At 31.9% G+C, this 19,491-nt stretch overlaps 1 protein-coding gene across 2 annotated transcripts in view; it reads right to left on the bottom strand.

The window, feature by feature from the left end:
• Positions 1–19,491, bottom strand: part of Pif1 (Pif1 DNA helicase) — a 52,640-nt gene that overhangs the window by 8,205 nt on the left and 24,944 nt on the right. Inside the window, exons 6-7 of one of the 2 annotated variants that reach the window (XM_085813088.1) lie at positions 4,232–4,426; positions 2,915–3,060 (exon numbers count right to left, since the gene is read on the bottom strand). In XM_085813088.1, the coding sequence (XP_085669214.1) occupies positions 2,915–3,060; positions 4,232–4,426 (341 nt within the window). The remainder of the gene's footprint in view (positions 1–2,914; positions 3,061–4,231; positions 4,427–19,491) is intronic. The other variant, XM_085813089.1, reaches the window with a different exon arrangement.

Raw genomic sequence — 19,491 nt, 5'->3', positions numbered from 1 at the left:
TTGCTATTACGGCACCAATATGCTGTTTCTAAACTTAGATGGCCATTCCTTAATTAAACATAATTGATTTGTAACTTCTACTAGAGCTGACGGTAAGAATTGAAGTGCAAATAAATAATATCTTGTACAATCTTGATTAATATAAAATTAGAAATGTTTGCATAGAAAAGGACAACTTTTGAAATATTTGCAATTACTTTATAAGAAGGATTTATTAACCACTTAACTGCCGCGGGCGTATATATACGCCTTGCTCAGCCGATGCGTTAACTGCCCCAGGCGTATATATACGTCCTTCCAAACTGCTATCATTTGCTTTGCGCTGCTACACCTAAAATTATTCGCAAAGTTAACGCATCGGCTGCGCATCTGGGGCAGTTAACGCATCGGCTGAGAAAGGCGTATATATACGCCTGCGGCAGTTAAGGGGTTAATAATCGTAATAATCACTTATTATATTACTGATGATTAGAATTCAGTTCTTCACAATTACATTCTAAATTAGAATTTTAAGGATATAATGACAATACGCTACGCAGAAAAATACATTTTAGGATAAAAAATGAGTTTATTTTATGTTTAAAAACTTCTTAATATCATTTAATAAACATCGTACCCTCTTTAGTAATTGAATTCAGAATGTTGGGGTTCGTTTATATAATTATTCTTACATGTCCACATAACTTGCTGACCTACCCAGCCATTAAGTAGCTGCAGATCATTTCTACATAACCAAAAATGATTATTCTAAATCTTATGTTTCTATAAAAGTATACTGTGCTTTAAAACTATGGATGATAGTATCAGCTACTCTTTCAGCAACTTCATAAGCAACAGCTTGTTTAGAAATAAATTATGCAGTTAATGTCACAAAATATTTTTGAACATAAAACATAAATTTTTAACTGCTGCATTTGCTACAAACAGGAAAGAAAAGTAAAACCTTACATTCTAGTAAACATTGCAGTTGTTAAACATTTCTGTAGTAAATGGCAACACAATATTTTGGCATGTTATTTGAAGTATTCAGAAGTATTAAATATATCATGTGATAAATCAGTTTCAAATCTGAAGATAAATCTTTGCATATATATTGAACATAAAAGACATTATGTCATAAAGAAACACTGTGAATTGAATGGAATTTTTTGCAGAATATTTTCGATCCCAAAATGATAAAACCTGTATTTTGAGGTAATGAATCCATCGACCTGAACTTTTGGAACACTATTTTTGATTCCAAAAGCTGTAGTTTGGTTTGATCAGTTATATTTCATGCAAAATCTCCTTCTCAGATATAGAAAGTGAAACTCTATGAAACATTAGACTGCCAATCTCTAAGGTTATCGCACACTTTTGGGTTTGTATGTCACTTTTTAAGAGTATATTACTAACAAACAGGTGCATAGAGCAAAAAATAAAATATTATAAAACGTTTGAATCATCTAAAAAAATAGAAACTTTTTTAAATAAATATAAATAGTAGAGTTCTGATAAGCTAAAAGTGAATGGATTTTAAAAAGCTATGAATAGAAAAAAATTAACATTAATTCTGAATCATGTGGAAAGCTTCATGTGGAAATCTTATATGATTTAAGTGCTTTTAATTGTAAAAGCTAATTGATTTTATTCTTTCATGATCACAATTCAATTAATTCAATTTAAACGAAGTTAAAGTAAAGTAGCAGACGATAACACAGCGAAGATAAAAATTTATTCTTACAAATATATTTTGTTTTTAAAAAAAAGAAAGAATTTTTTTTTTTAAAGTTAAAAATTTGAATATCATCTAAAATTTAAAAAAATTCACATAGTATTAATAAATATTTATTATGCATCATTGATTGAATAAATTTTATATAATTAATTCTCCCTAAAAATTTATTTGAAATCTAAGATTAAAAATAGCTGTGGCAATCCACTGTAACAAAATCCATAATCCACATTTGACGTTATTATCACACCAAAAAAAAGATGCCAAATTTCAAAACACGAAAATATGTAAATTCGTGTATATCTTAGAAAATTTTGAATAAAATCTCTAATTTTTCACAGGTATGATTAGAAATACGTGAACTTTAAGATGATGGTAAAAATTTTATAGGTTATAATTCAAAAAGGTTTTCAAAAAATTTATAAAAATTATTTAAAAATAGAAAATTTAAAAATAAAACACAAAAGATGGCTGAATTTGATTTGGAATGAACCTAAATTTCGAAATGTGAAAGGAAAAATAAAAAAAAAAAAACTTTAATAAAAAAAGAGATATATGCCAAATTCAATTAACATTGAGAAGCTAAAATTTTTAAAGCTAATTTGTTTAAAAACTACTCGTACGATTTTGACAAAACTTGGCATTCTGGCATAATTAAGTCGTAGAATCGAAATATGTAAAAAAATTGGTATGTTATTTCAGAAAAAGTCCGATTTTGCGTCAAAATACCTATGTTAGAATAGTTCTATATATAAATCTAATATATATCCTAAGTCGCACTTTCGAAACATGAAAAACGCAGTTTGAATTTTGTCAATCGGCCCAGTAGAACGGAAGATATAGAACTATCCTTTTTTACCCCCCCACACTGTACCTTGTTATAATCACAATCATATTTCATATTTTCATAGCTTTTAATATGAAATCATGTCAGCTATTTCCTATTGTAACTTAATGAACAGTACCTAAAATTAGCAGTGCATGAGGTAAAAAGATATAAAGTAATTGTCTTGGAGTCCCTACATATGATGATAATATGTTTGAAAAAAGATTCTGATATGATGTAAGGATTATTATTATTATTATTATTTCATTTTTAAAAAGCAATTCCTATTTATAACATTCTTTATTTTGCCATTATAAATCAATTTTGCACAAATAAAATGAAAGAAAAGAAAATTATTCAAATTAAATAAATACCTGAGACTTATGAATGGATATAGCCCAAGCTAATTTTAAAGGTAACATCTTCCGTACTAACATCAATCCACTATGAGATCGAAATATCCATTTCTCATAGTTGACACTCTCTTGTACTCCACACACAAACTTCACAATTGGTAACTCTAAAATTTCAGACAAAGTCCATTTTAAGGGGATTAAAAACTACACCAAATATTTATAGTACATAAAAATGAATTTTTAAACAGTTTGTCTCTACAGTATTGCTTCCCAGCATCATTATATTTACTATTTTAAATATGCTTCAAAGGCACACAAAATAAAATAAAAATCTAACTCTATAGTGCTGATAGGAAACACCACTGCAAACACAGCAGACATCTCTGAAATAGTGAAGTTAATTCCCGAGGCTACGGTGGGATGTGTTTGGGCAGAATTTCATGTCTGCCATATCACCAAGATGCTCATAGTGAACATTTATAATAATGAGGTAAGAAAATTGGATAATTGTTTTTGCTTTTCATGCCAATATGGTTGTATGTGTACTTCCATATAGGAATAGACACAATTTTGTTTTGGAAGGTTATGAATCACCTTGCATTTGCCATACAGCATCTGTAAATATAGCACTGATTTCCATATTCAATGATCCTATCAAGAGTGTAATGCTAAAAGACTGAAATATTAATTTAACATTTGCCAAATAATTCTAAATGCTACTGCTTTATGTGTATTGTACACTAACACACATTGTTTATTTACATTCAAAAGTAATTTTATTGTGAAAGAAGCCCTTCATAGCTACCTTACTAAATTAGCAGTTGTTTAATACACAGACAGCACTCTTTTTTAGAGATTATACTTTTATTTATTTCATGAGATTCTGATTTTCTAAAAGTTTACTTTTCTTAAATTAATATTTCAAAATAATTTTATTTTAAAATATTAAACTGTTTTTATTGTATTTATCTTATTTATTAAATTAATGCAATTATACATAGTTTAGCAAATGGAAATCTCAATACATTATGCTTTAATTATAGTAATATGTATGTTCACTATTAAACAAATATTTTAGTTAATTTGCAAACTGCACCAATTGATTTCACAATGCTATAAAAATTATCTTAATCATCTGAGCTAAAATATTAACAGCATTAATCAAGATATAAATTCTTTATCAAATATGCAAGAAAACATCACAAGTAACTGTAAATTTAACAAATTTGAATGAAATCACTGTTATTGTATTTATAGTTTTGAAATGAATTTTGAAGTTTTGAAAATGAATTTACATGAAACTGTTATGAAAAAACATTACAAACTTTTTCTTACTTTCTTTACCACTGTTAAAACCAATGACAACACCACGGGCCCCATTCACCAAACCTTTCTGAAGATCTAAATTTTTTGCAAGCATAACTTGGGCTCCAACTTTTAATTCAATTCTGTCAGATACTGGACAGTGATTATTCATGAATGTTAGGAATTCAGGGTGACTGTCTACAGCATAAAAAATACGAGATTCTCCTAAAAATTAACAATTGCCTATGAAATAAAGGTACAGCTTGCACAACAAATATGGCTACTGATTCAATGAATAAAATCAGTTCTACAGATAAGAGAAGACTATAAGTTAAATCTTCCATTTGGGAGCACTAAGTTCTCATTAACGTGTCTTTATTTTATTAATGCACATGTTCCAGTTAATAAACAGAAGAAACAACACAGAACATTTTTAAACTTTTAATAAAATTCAAGCAAATCTGTCTTTAATTCTCAATTTTAAAGAGTAAAACCACATTTTGTCAGTTATTCTCTTCACATTGAAAACAACATATTACATTTCCAACATAAAGGTTTAACAATGTAGAATTTATTGTCAAGTTAAATGTAACGTCCATAAATCAAATCACATAAAATACTATAAAATTTGAATTTAATAATCATTGCACTGAAAAAAAAAAAAAAAATCTAAAGCTATATACTTTATTTTAAATGATAAACTAATAGTAATATAAAACTGTGTAGAAACATTAGGTATTTTTGGAAGCAGGCAAGATGAAAAATTAGAAAAGCCTTCACCAGGAATTGAACCACGGACCTCTCAATTACATGCTGAGTGTGCAGACCACTACATACCGAAGACTCTCTAAGAAGGTGGGAGAAATACCTTATAGCTGAAATAATATTACTAAATTATAAAAAAGAAAATCTGAAATGTTTCAAATTTTAAATTAAGTCCAAAGGGGCATTTTTTTAACATTTTGTGTGTTATATTTATTTATTAAATATCACGTTTTTTGCACTTAAACCATAAAATTCAGTTCAACAGCAATATTGCAAAACCGTTTTAAAATGAGCATATCTATAGAATTTCTGATACAGAGACTCACGCTCTGGAGATAAAAATGTTTTTTCTGTACATCGTTGCCATTGCTCGCTTTGAAATCCTCGAGTTTGTTAATCAAAAATTCGTTAAAGTTTTACAAAATAGGAAATCGATAATAAAATAAATTCCAAATTTCAAATTTGGTCTTCCACATGCCCATATTCGTAGAAGAATTACATCATTTAAAATTTGATGGCTCTATATACCGTTGTTTTATCACAATGCGAGAAATATGCATACATTTATGTAGATTTTTCATTATTTAATTTCTTCAAATATAACACAGGGCGATAATACTTTGTGGTGACAGTCTGAAAAGTTTTCATTAATTTTTTTGGTTTATTAAATTGTAGTTATTAGATCTTAATTAATAGCTAAATTTCATGAATTTAGCATACAAATATCCAAAATTTTAAGTTCATTTCTATTTACTTTAATATTGCTCTTTAGCTACAATTTATAAATAGTTTTTTTAAATTAATGACCATATTTTGAATTAAAACAATGGTTATTGGAGGAATTAATGCAACAACAATCATCATAACATTTATAAATTTGCAGTACCAGTTTCAAAGGTTTAAATATAGAACCTTCAAAACTAGTCCTGCAAATTTATGAATATGCTTGTTTCTTTAACTTCTCCAATAATAACAATATGGTAAATTACAAGTGAAAAGTAATTTATATATGTGATTAAAATTTTTAGATAGCATTGACTTAGGTAAAGAAAGATGATGCTGGCAACTTTTTTTTTAAAACCAAGCAGTAATGGGCTTTTTTTACACGCCATTTTTATGTTGTTTGTAGTGAATCGAAGCAAAATCTCAAAATGAAAACAATAGTCCTTCAGGGACAAAGCCCCTTTGGACTAAAAAGTCCATAAATCAGTCAGATATTTATTTAAATGTCTTAAAACATAATTTTGGATAGATTACTTCCAGGCAGTTAACAAGTATTACAAAAACATAGTTGAAATGTTATAAAAAAAGAGTTAGAAGAAAGAAGGCACAGTTGGTCTCATATGGGGGGGGGAATTAATGTAAGATATCTAAAGTACTACTCTGACTGTGCTTTAGTTAATGGGAGAGAGGAATGCCATAGTAAACAGATATAGATAGAAATTTTACTGAAGAGAAATGATATTTTAAAAGATACTTTTCTTATTAAAATTTTATTGCAGCAATAATTCTTTATCTTAGTATGTTTCACATTTAGTTAAAAAAAATTAGAAGCATTATATTTTATTTTAAATACTAATAAAAAAAAGAGTTACAATAATTTAGCTTGACTGAGAATTATTAGTAAGTTTTCATTAATTTTTTTGGTTTATTAAATTGTAGTTATTAGATCTTAATTAATAGCTAAATTTCATGAATTTAGCATACAAATATCCAAAATTTTAAATTCATTTCTATTTACTTTAATATTGCTCTTTAGCTACAATTTATAAATAGTTTTTTTAAATTAATGACCATATTTTGAATTAAAACAATGATTATTGGAGGAATTAATGCAACAACAATCATCATAACATTTATAAATTTGCAGTACCAGTTTCAAAGGTTTAAATATAGAACCTTCAAAACTAGTCCTGCAAATTTATGAATATGCTTGTTTCTTTAACTTCTCCAATAATATCGATATGGTAAATTACAAGTGAAAAGTAATTTATATATGTGATTAAAATTTTTAGATAGCATTGACTTAGGTAATGAAAGATGATGCTGGCAACTTTTTTTTAAAAACCAAGCAGTAATGGGCTTTTTTTACACGCCATTTTTATGTAGGTACAATTCATATACAGTAAAAGCTCAACTATCCAGCATTCAACTAGCTGGTATATTTTCGAATTTTAAAAGCTTTTTTTTAATATAAAATTAAGTAAATAAGAAACTTGTAACCATGATATAAAGCTCAAACAAGACTGAAACAAAACCTGTTGCTAACAGTGGATTGGATTATTCAATTATGGCAAAGCACACGAGGACTATCTGCCTAAAGGGAGGGATGCCTTCGTGGAGGACTTTCTAAGGGTAACTGGCTCGTATACACGTTACACATGGGAAAAACCACGAAAACGCCCATGCAGCCAGCCCGTTCGCGGGATTCGAACCTCGGACCGAACTACCAGTGTTTAGTGTCTTCACTGCTCGGCCGCTGGTGGGCCTTACTAACAGTGGAATTTAGTGCCAATAAAGGATAAGTATGATGTAACGCTTTGGCTTTATGTAAACCTGATTAATTCTCATTAAGTCCGTTTAATTCTTGTCAAAAAATTATATATGTTAGCCACCATTTATCTGTTTTTCAATTGCTTTCTAAAAAACAAATAAATAAAATAAAATTTTGGACTTGCATTTAAAGGAACAGCATGCAGTAGAGTATTTCAAATTTATGGGATCCTGGCCATTAAAGGAAGTGTAAATTATATGAATATGGATAACCACTGGTTATGCAAAATGGAAAAATTAAGTCTTTTAAACTTTTTTATGTTATGTCCATAGCTTGAATATGTTGATTAACTAAATAAGCAATCTGTTCCTTCCAACTTCTGCTTCCAATTAGTGCATTCATGCTCGACGAAATTTTGTAATCGAATATGATGTTTTACTTTGGCATTTATGCCTGGATTGCCCTTTTTTTTCACAATCTCACATAATTTAAATGTAGGTATTTGATATTCAAGCTGGAAAAAAAAAATGACTCTCACAGTTTCAGACCAGAAATTTTTTCTTCTATTTGACTTTTCTACTATGAATTACCTTTTTTTATAAGTTCAGTTATCTGGAATCTTTGTGTATCCAGAATTTTGCATTTTCTGAGCTTTCCGGATAGTTGAGCTTCTACTGTATAATAAAACACAATGCTGCAACTATTAGTATTGTGATATGTCAACTGACTGTAAAATAACTTAAAATACATGTTGTACCTGTTTAAAACATAACAAATAATGACAAAAGAACTGAAGATAGTGGATATCTTAGCTTGACAAAGGCATATGTGAAAAAAGCAATGGTGTACTACTGATATTAAAATAAAAATGGCAAAGTAACTTTATTTTTCAAGAGATGTATCGTTTAATTACTATAGGTTAATAAGTTTCAGTTTGAACATTATTGGATAAATGATTTTAGTTTCACTTGCCCTGTTCCAAATACATTTGTCATCATCATCATCATGATGTACTTCAGAAATATTAATTTTAAGCATTTTACTATTCTTAGTACAGAAAGGGGAAATAACCAAATTAAAAAGACTTCATGATTTACTGCAAATTAAAGTAAAAATTTATCTTATAATATATATATTATACAAGAGAAAAACATTTATGCATATTTGCATATAGATATATACAAAGAAAATGTTTAATCTGTCTTAGAGGATGACAGTTGGATAGATTATATGGAATATGCAGGTACAGCTGGCTGAACATTACTTTATTCTTATCATAATATTCTTAGAAACATACATAGCTGAACTGATGCAAAGCAAGCATCCAGTGCCTATAATTGTATGTTCACAAATTCATAATATTATAACAGGAGAAAAAGAGATGCAGATGCTAGCAACACAGATACAAATGTGACAAAAGTAAAGATTACATTACTGACATTAGACTAAGAATGGTGAAGACAATGTATCACTCTAGAAAGAGAAGGACATTGCATCATTTTATTGCTTTTTGTTTATTTAAGTTTTGATTCTATATAGTGAAAAAACTATACGGAGTCAAAACTTAAAATAAAGAAAAGTATTTTCCATTATTTGATGCAATTAAAAAGGAATTTAAGAGGCTATTACAAACTGAAATTAGAATTTTACCTTACACATACATACAAAAATATATTGTTACGTATTTGGTATTTAAATAGCTAATGTTAATTGAATTATAAATTAAATTGTTTTATTCCCCGTGCAGTGTAGCACGTGACAAATATTGAAGGAAAGCTAAGCCAAAAAATTAAAAGACGTGCATTTAACATTTAATAAATAAATAAATATCTCTTTTTGATTTCGAGAAAGTTCTCATGCACGATTTAAAAATCTTATAAAAAGGAGGAAAACCTCTCAATTCAGTTAGTCAGTGATTGCAGTTAGTTTGTTGTTGTTTTAACAGTTTGCTTAGAAAACTGCTCTTGTTGACTGTAGCAAATTCGCGGATTAGCTTTCTTTAGCTGTTTTAAGTTCTCTTGAACATTTGTACCTATTATAACTATAGTAGGAGTTATTTTCTCCACTGAAGATTGAGATTAGAATCTGCCCAATCTGGATTTAAAATGTCTTTTTTTGCAGACATTTTGCAGCTTAAAAGAAAGATTTACTGATATTTTAAAATAAATTCAGGTATTTTATATTAATTTAGTAGCATGCATAAGCAAAAAATATGTTCATTAAATTTCGTGATGGTATGTCATCATACTGCTAGAATTAATTTCAGGATTATGCAGAGAAAAATTTTCTGAAATTTGAAAGTATTATTTACTAATAAATAATAAATAAATGCAGAGAGAAGAAGCAACATTAAATGATATAAATAACATTAAAATAAAGATAATTGTTTAAAAATTGAATTAGAATAATCAACGATATTTTGGCGAATATAGTTACATTAAATGGTTAGCCTAGGTGACTGATTACTATTTTTTTATTTTACTGCAAAATGACAAATAAGGCATTTATTAAAAAAAAAGAGGGCCGTTAAAAAGATTTTACGGTATAATCTTTTTACCATAAAATCTTTTTAACGGCCCCCTTTTTTTTAATAATATTTTTTTAATAAAGATTTTACGGTGAAATCTTTTTAACGGTCTATGGCCTAGGCCCGATTTTCAAAATTGTTCGCCAAGTTTTCTGTTCCATTCATTCGCTCCTTGCTTAAGTCCATATAAGTTCTTTACAAGTTTACAAACTTTATCACCTTTATCAAATTTACCAAACTTTATCAAATTCAGAAGGTTGCTTCATGTATATGTCATGAATTAAATCTCCATTTAAGTATGACCATTGGATATCATAATGTCTTACTGCCATTTTTCTTTTTCCTGCTATGGTAAGAAGCATTCTCAAAGTAGTTGAAATGGCTACCGGAGCAAACACTACATCACAGTCATGACCATGTTTCTGCTGGTATCCTTGAGCAACCAGTCTAGCTTTATAACGAAATACTTTTACTTCGCAATCTCATTTGAACTTGTATATCCATTTGCAGCCTATAATGGTTTTCCCTTCCGGTGCATTTGTCAAAATCCATGTGCCATTTGTCTTTAAAGCATTAATCTCTTCTTGCATGGCTTGCTTCCATTTTTCCTTATTGGCCCCCGAACAAGCTTCAAAATATGATGTTGGATCCACTGCTTCCTCTGACTGTGCTGAGAATGAACTAATATTATATCTCACCGGTGGTACCTTTGTTTTGTCTAGGAGATCGCCTCAGTTCTGTATTTTCAGAGATATAATCCTTTTCTGAATTATTTTAAAAAATAGTTAGATCTTCTGTATCCTCCTGTTTATCCTTAGGATGGGGATCTTTTGGTATAAATGTCACATCCTGACTAATTACAATACTTTCGTTTTTGCATCCAGAAAACGATAACCTTTTGTTCCTTCTTCATAGCCAACCATGATTCGTTTAACAGACGTGTCGTCAAGTTTTCGTCTCTTCTCTTTTGGTATATGCACATATCCTGGAGTACCGAATGCTTGTATATGTGCTAATGATGGTTTCCTTTTATACCATTTTTCATAAGGTTCATTTAAGTTCTCTCGTCGGCAACCTATTTTGCAGGTAGTTTGCTATAATAACACCTTCGCACCAGTACTTGTTTGAAAGAGTAGAGCTTTTTAGCATCACTCTTGTCATCTCAATTAATGTACAATTCTTTCTTTCAGCGATCCCATTCTGTTGCGAAGAATAAGGAACAGTTTTCTCATGTATTATTCCGTTTCTTTTCAGCAATTTTTCAAAGTCGTTGCTTTTATATATTCCTCTCCTCGATCTGATATCAGTCATTTTGGTGCTTTCCCAAACTGTGTTAATTAAACAGAAATTATGCAGTTTTAAATGAAATTAGCTACGCTGTCAATAGATCCACGCTTAATGATCAAAAAGCACCTGAAAAATTAATTGAAGTCCTTGAGGGCACTTAAATCCGGCCTAACTCCGCTTACTGTAGTTAGTTGAACACGAGGAATCATAGCCCAGTAAAACATCGCCGCTAACTTATGTTAAATGCCGCCTTCATGAAGAACATGGATGCTGCCCAAGGCAGTCACTCATCTTGTAGACAGGAACCAAGGAACTTATTCCGGAAAAGTCAACTTGTAGACTGGAACCAAGGAACTTATTCGAGAAAAACCATCTTGTAGACTGGAACCAAGGAACTTATTCGGGAAAAACCATCTTGTAGACTGGAACCTTGGAACTTATCTCCAGATTGCACGCATCACAAGACGTCTTTCAATAGGGGCTGGAAACCGCACACCCAAGAGCCAAGAAAGCAGGAACTAGAAGGAATGAGCCAGAGCGATGCGATATACTTATACCAGAAGTAGGCATGACGTCATCTCACGGCAACCAATCAGCTATCGGCACGACTCGGCTTTCCAGATGACGTAACATCACGTTTCGTTTTTGCATCTCAATTAGGCTGAAACAGTCCATTCTCAACATAAACAGTGGCAGTGAAAAACGAAGTATAAGTAACTACTATATCCCTTTAAAATAAGAACTAAGCCTAATAAATATTTCAAGGAGGAGAGATGATGCAGAAAAAGGGTTACAATAAGTCATATTTTCCAACAAATGCCCCCCACATCATCATCTCCGACCTGAAATAAAACTGAACACCAGTATCTTTAGAAATTTGAAAACAAGAATAAATAAATATCACAATTTCATTCAATTCAGAAATTTTTAAGAAAAATTTTCCGTTAGGAACATCTTATTCCATTTTTCAAAATTTTACCGTAACAAGAAAGTCCAACATGTTACAAAACAATACAAAGACATATGTATGATCATACATTCAATACATTTACCCAGGGCCCTGGTCAATCATACAATATTTTACACTATACAGTTTTACATTTATCTAATACTCATCATAATATGACTTATAACATATTATTTTCAACTAAACAAAACTCTTAATTTAAATACATACAAAAACAAGTTTCACAAGAAAATTGTTCCACAAAATTTTATCAAGTTATGCTTAGTCAGCGGTTTTGTCATGGGATCAGCCAGATTATCTTTACTTAGAACATATTTTAAATCAAAAATTTCCCTGTTCAATAGATCACGAATGAAAAATAGTTTTACATCTATATGTTTTGTCCTTGAGTTTTCAATGGGTGATTTTGTGAAACATATAGCAGCCATGTTATCCGCAAACAATATTGGTTTTGAAACATGGTTACTTGCAATTTTAAACTGAATGCATTCATCCAAAATGTTTTTAAACCAAACTAGTTCCTTTGCTGATTCAGTCATGGAGATAAATTCAGCCTCCATAGTAGACAAACTCACTCCTCTTTCTTTAAATGTATGCCAAGATACAGGTGATTCTCCCAACAAAGCTATTTGTCCACCAATAGACACCATATCATCCCTGCTTGAAGCAAAATCCGAATCTGACTATATATTGAGCTTCAGTTCCTTGCATACCAGTTTAAGTTTGTAATGTCTGGTATTGGAAACGTATCCTAAAAGTTTAAGTAATCCTTCCCAGTGAAACTTACCAGGATTGCTTTGGAACTGAGAAAATATATTAACAGCATATGCTATATCCAGACGAGTACGATTGCAAAGAAACGAGAGACATCCCAAAACATTTCTATAAGGATAATTCATCATTTCAGTCGTTTCTTCTTGTGTACTGCGACTTTGAGTATTTCACACCTTTAACTATTGGAAGGGAAGTAATTTGTATTTTAAAAGACTTGAATCGATCAACTATGTCTTCTATATATAATTGCTGATGAATCAAAACACTATTGTTCTCATATTCAAATTCCACACCCAAAAGCTTTCTTGTTTTACCCAAAATTTTCAAATCAAAATGTGAATTCAGGATTTTTAATATCCTTTTAGCCTGAACTTCACTTTTTCCAAACACAACAATATCATCAACATAAACCAACAGAATGACAAAATCTTTAAAACGATAGACACAATTACACCACTCAAACTTGATAAACCCTAGGTTACATAGTGTTCTATCCAACTCGTAGTACCATAATCGCCTACTCTGATGCAGACCATACAAGGCTCTATCTAAACAACACACAAAAGTTTCTTTATCTCGCTCTACAAAACCCTGAGGTTGGGGCATGTAAATTTCCTCTGATAAAGGAGCGTAGAGATAGGCACTTTTTACGTCGCACTGTATATTTGCCCATCCAAGGTGTGCTACTAAAAGAGAGAAAAAGAGCCTTATTACTGAAAAGTTAACTACAGGCGAGTAGCTTTCATCATAGGGTATCATATTTAATTTGCCGATAACCCTGAGCCACTAAACAAGCTTTAAAACGGACAATGTTTCCAAATTCGTTATGTTTAATGTTGAAAATCCACCTGCAACCTAGTGGAGTCTTGTCTTTAGGAAGTGGAACAAGATGCCATACTTTATGCTTTCGCATGTTGGCCATTTCCTCTTCCATTGCCTCCATCCATTTAAGCTTTTCTGTGGATTTCATTGCCTGGTTATAAGTGTTTGGAATTGAAACCTCTAGTCAGCTATCTTGGGTATATGACGTTGAAGGAGTGCCAGTTGGGTCGATTTCACCACTATAAGTATTGCTTCCCTTGAAATCAAACAAGGTAGGATCATACTGAATATTATGCTCAGTTCAATACCTTTCTACATCATTTGGTGATCGTAGTCTTTGATTAGAGCCCCTCTCAAAATAGTACACATCCGTACGAGTGCCGTCTGGCCTTGGAACAGGTTCACGAAGCCAAGTTACTTGTCTCAATGTAGATTGAGTGTCAGTGCTAGGTATAGAAGAGGGTACACTGGTATCAATTCTTTCCTCTATTTCAGGAAAATAGCCAACTGGAGTATCAGTAGATTGGAACTCTATCCTCTCTTCAGATTCCAAATCAGGAAGAGTGCCCAGTGCAGCTCCACTGCCACTTTTCTGCATTCCAATTGACTCTTTAAAAGTAGCATTTAAGGTTTCTACTACCTTTTGCTCATTTTCCAACCAAATCTTGTACCCTTTTGTTCGTACACTGTACCCAATCAATCGGCCCTTCGTTGCCTTTGGATCAAGCTTAGAATTTCTTTTAGCCTTTGGAATTCCCACATAGACAATCGTTTCAAATGCCTTAAGGTGACGTACTGATGGTTTCCACTTAGTATACAATTCGAATGGGGTTCTATCTTGGCCCTTATGACAAATTCTATTAAATGAATATGCAAAGTACATCACTGCATCTGACCAAAATTCAGGACTCATTCCACTATCATATAAAATTGCACATACATTGTTGAGAGCTGTCTGATTGAATCTATCACAAACTCCATTTTGTTACGGAGTATTTACGTCTGTAAATTCCTGCTTTACACCATTTTTATTACAATATGACCTGAATTGTCCATTATCATATTCTCGTCCATTGTCAGTTCTAAAGTATTTCAACTTAAGGTTCACAGATCTTTCAGCACGTGCTATATGCCTTTCAAATACTTCAAACACCTGACTTTTCTCTACAATGGGGTACGTTACCACATAACGAGAATATTTGTCAATAAAGGAAACGAAATAATGTTCACTATTCCTACCTGGAATGTTAATAGGTCCCCATACATCAGAAAAAAACCCCTTTCAAGTGGCCTCTTTACTTGAATACCTTCTAAGGGTCTATAGGAGATTCGTCTTTGCTTATTGATTTGGCAATGTTCACAAAACAAATTAGGTGAGTGCTTTAACACAGGAAGACCTCGAACTGAATGTCTCTTACTAGTCCTGACAATAGCACCATAATTTATATGACCAAACCAACCATGCCATAATTTACTATTGTTATGCTGAACTGTGGATGCCTCAAATTTCACAGATTTGCCCCCCGTTTTCACTATTTTCGGGAATACATGATAGTTATTTCCTATCAACTTAGCCTTGTACAAAGTTTCATTTTCATCATCAGTAACTTTAATTTGCCCATTTTTTACCATAAAATCTTGCTCCATTGATATCCACCTTAGGTCCAGATATTAAATTTTGTCTCAGTTCAGGTGAGTATAAAACATCCTTAAGCAAAATAAATCCCCAAATTTCATTTTAACAGTACCCTTCTCATGAATTGGAAAAGTTACCCCATCAATAGCTACTAGCATATTCTCATTCTTCACAGGAGAAAAAGTATCATACAATTCAGGATTTTTACAAAAATGATCAGATGCAGCAGTATCAAAAATCCAACTATCATTATTTTCCTCCAAATTGTTAACATTAGCTTGAGCTACAAAATGGGACTGAGCATGGGAATTATTTTTACCTTTACACAACTTGGGTTTCTTCTTACACTTAGGAGATGTTTTATTACTACTAGATACAGCTGAGGAAACAGAAGAAGCAGGCGAGGGTGATCTGGAAAAATTACCTTTCATTCTACAGTATTTTTGAATATGACCTGGACGGCCACACTTATAACACTTGAGCACTTTAATCTGCTTAAATTTGGGTTCACAGTGAGTACTTTGAACTTCTATAGTCTTATTGGAATTTTACCTATCTATCTCTCTTAAATTAAGATGTGTTTCCTCTGCTAGTATTTCAAGTTCAACATTTTTAAATATGAACTTTTCGTTTGGCCACCTCAAAACATTCTGAACTACTTGATCATATTTATCTGGAAAGAACCTAAGAAACTGAAAACATATGTATACATCTCTTACAGCCTGATTAATATCATCCAATTGTTCAGTTACCCATTTTAATCTAGAAGAAAAGAAACTAATACTTTCATTTGGCTTAATTTTACAATTTAAAAACTCTGAAAACAAGGACATATGTCTTGATCGATAATCTGGCTGAAAGTATTTGGCAAGCGTATTCCATGCAACTACCAGGTCATCAATTTCACTTATCAATTTTCTATATTCAGGGCTTACATTCATATAAATTAAAGATAACGCCAAATGACTTCTATTTTGATAGTCGGCAACAATTTCTTTTGTAATACCCTTAACCAAAAGGCCATGCATTTTTCTCATTTAAAACAAACTTCATATCTTTAGACCATGTAAAATAATTACATGCCTCAAGTTTAGCAATATTATGCATAAGATTAACAGTAGCCATATTTGAATTTTAACAAAAAACGCCCCCCCCCAGTCTCTTAAGTCCTAAATTAATTTTAAACTTCAAAAGTCTGCACTAAAGATAACACAGGGGCTGGCTGGGCCTATAACCAAAATGATACAAAAGCAAAGTTTAAAGTTTATAAAATTGAACATTTAGCAGCAGTAGCAATAGAAGCTCCCTGAGGTTATGTGTTGTGCAGACACTGAAGACAATAAAAGGTTTCAAACTTAACCAATTTATTTACAATATATAAAAAAAATAAAAACACAATGAATAAATTTAAACAATATCAGCAAATTAGAAAATTATAATATAACCATCATTATCAAAATTTCATATATTAAATAGTATTTTACCTGGTCTCCAAAATACTGGCATTCAATACGCGAAAAACGTATCCTAAACAGAAATTATGCGGTTTTAAATGAAATTAGCTACACTGTCAATAGATCCACGCTTAATGATCAAAAAGCACCTGAAAAATTAATTGAAGTCCTTGAGGGCACTTAAATCCGGCCTAACTCCGCTTACTGTAGTTGAACACGAGGAATCATAGCCCAGTAAAACATCGCCACTAACTTATGTTAAATGCCGCCTTCATGAAGAACATGGATGCCGCCCATGGCAGTCACTCAACTTGTAGACAGGAACCAAGGAACTTATTCCAGAAAAGTCAACTTGTAGACTGGAACCAAGGAACTTATTCGAGAAAAATCATCTTGTAGACTGGAACCAAGGAACTTATTCGGGAAAAACCATCTTGTAGACTGGAACCTTGGAACTTATCTCCAGATTGCACGCATCACAAGACGTCTTTCAATAGGGGCTGGAAACCGCACACCCAAGAGCCAAGAAAGCAGGAACTAGAAGGAATGAGCCAGAGCGATGCGATATACTTATACCAGAAGTAGGCATGACGTCATCTCATGGCAACCAAGCAGCTATTGGCACGACTCGCCTTTCCAAATGAAGTAACATCACGTTTCGTTTTTGCATCTCAATTAGGCTGAAACAGTCCGTTCTCAACACAAACAGTGGCAGTGAAAAACGAAGTATAAGTAACTACTATATCCCTTTAAAATAAGAACTAAGCCTAATAAATATTTCAAGGAGGAGTGCTGATGCAGAAAAAAGGTTACAATAAGTCATATTTTCCAACACTCTGCATACTTTGGTGGCTATACAATCCTCACATGTCAATACAATAGAACAGGGATCAATACTCATATCTTCGGCAAGATGAAAACTTAGCCACGCCTTTGCTGGCAATCGAACCACGGACCTCTGGAATACTGGCCCAATGTGCAGAACCACTACACCACGAAGTCATGTTAGGAAGACGGGAGAAATACCTTATATGCGCCCCCCTTTTAAAGGGCAATTGGGGATTTAGGGGATCCAATTGCCAAATCCTGGGTGGCGAGAATCATCATCCAACACCCTTTTAGTTCGGGCGCTACTCTAGAAACATTAGGTAATTTTTTGGAAGCAGGCAAGATGAAATATTAGCAACGCTTTCGCCGGGAATTGAACCACGGACCTCTGGAACACCGGCCCAGCGTGCAGAACCACTACACCATGAAGACATGCTAGGAAGGAGGGAGAAAGACCTTATACAGCCATAGATTCATTGCACATCCTTAAAATGTCAGCTGAATTTCTATGACCTAATTTTATATGCCAGTCATGAATGCATTCCGTATAGACTTGTTTTGTACGAAGAGCATGCTGACTTTCCTTAAGAACATACAAACCTCCTCTGACGTAGCCGAAAGTTATTATATTATGATTGTTCACAATATGGCATTCTCCACCTTTAAAGTTCACATCATATCCATTATCAGTCAGCTTCTTTACGAATAATAAATGTCCAGATAGCTGGGAACAAAAAGCACATCTTTGAATCGTAATCTATATTTCCTCATTTTTGATTATTCTGATATTTTACCAAGCAATTACCTTTTCCTGACTAAGCACTATATTAAGACACAATAACATGCCGAACAAATACTTATACTTTGGTATAAGCACTGTATATTCATTAGCTAATGTTATCCACTCAGGAACATAATTACTATCATAACTGCTGAACAGAATTTTATCATTGCACATATGAATGGTGGCTCCAGAATCAATACACTAGTAACAATGTAAATTATTTGCATTAGTAAAGCAATGGTGATTAGAAACTTGTTTCGCTTCATTAATGTCACTTGAATTCATAATTGTGTTGACTTGTTGCTTTTGATTATGCTTCCATTTTGCATATTTCCTGCAGTCAGCTTTTAAATGCCCAAATTTCTTACAAAAGAAACAATAAGATACTTTATTTTTATCAGCTGGAATCTTAAACATTAAAGAAGAATATGACTTCAAAGCTTTGATCTCGCTTCCTGTACCAGGTTCTTTATTTTCGTTTTGACGAGTATACTCTTCCAACAATTTATTTTTAACTAATTCAACAGTTAAATCTGCTTCTGATTGTGTTTCTAAAGCTGTTATTAACGTAGAATAATTTTCAGGCAAGCTACTTAAAATAAATGCAATGAATAAAGGTTCTGATATTTGCTCACTTAGCGCTACGAGTTGATCCACAATAGCTTCCATTTTCATTAGATGATCGCTCATTTGTTCTTTATTGCTGTACTGCAAATTACACAGCTTTTTCAAAAGCCCAACCTTTCGGGACAGTGTTGACTTTTCATGGTACTGTTTGAGAATATTCCATGCCTCTTTCGCAAACATACACTTTCTAATATGTCCTAATTGGTTATCTTATAGCCTAATTGGTATACCTATAGTTGCTCTAGCTTTTCCGTCTTTCGAAACCCACTTTGCAGTTACTGAAGATTGAGGTTCTGTAATAATAACATCCCATATATTCTCCTTA

Source organism: Stegodyphus dumicola, chromosome 3, assembly GCF_044657685.1.
Source record: "Stegodyphus dumicola isolate Sdum_Otavi_A_Nest chromosome 3, ASM4465768v1".
Classification (NCBI taxonomy): domain Eukaryota; kingdom Metazoa; phylum Arthropoda; class Arachnida; order Araneae; family Eresidae; genus Stegodyphus; species Stegodyphus dumicola.
This window is presented reverse-complemented; position numbering and strand designations above follow the sequence as displayed.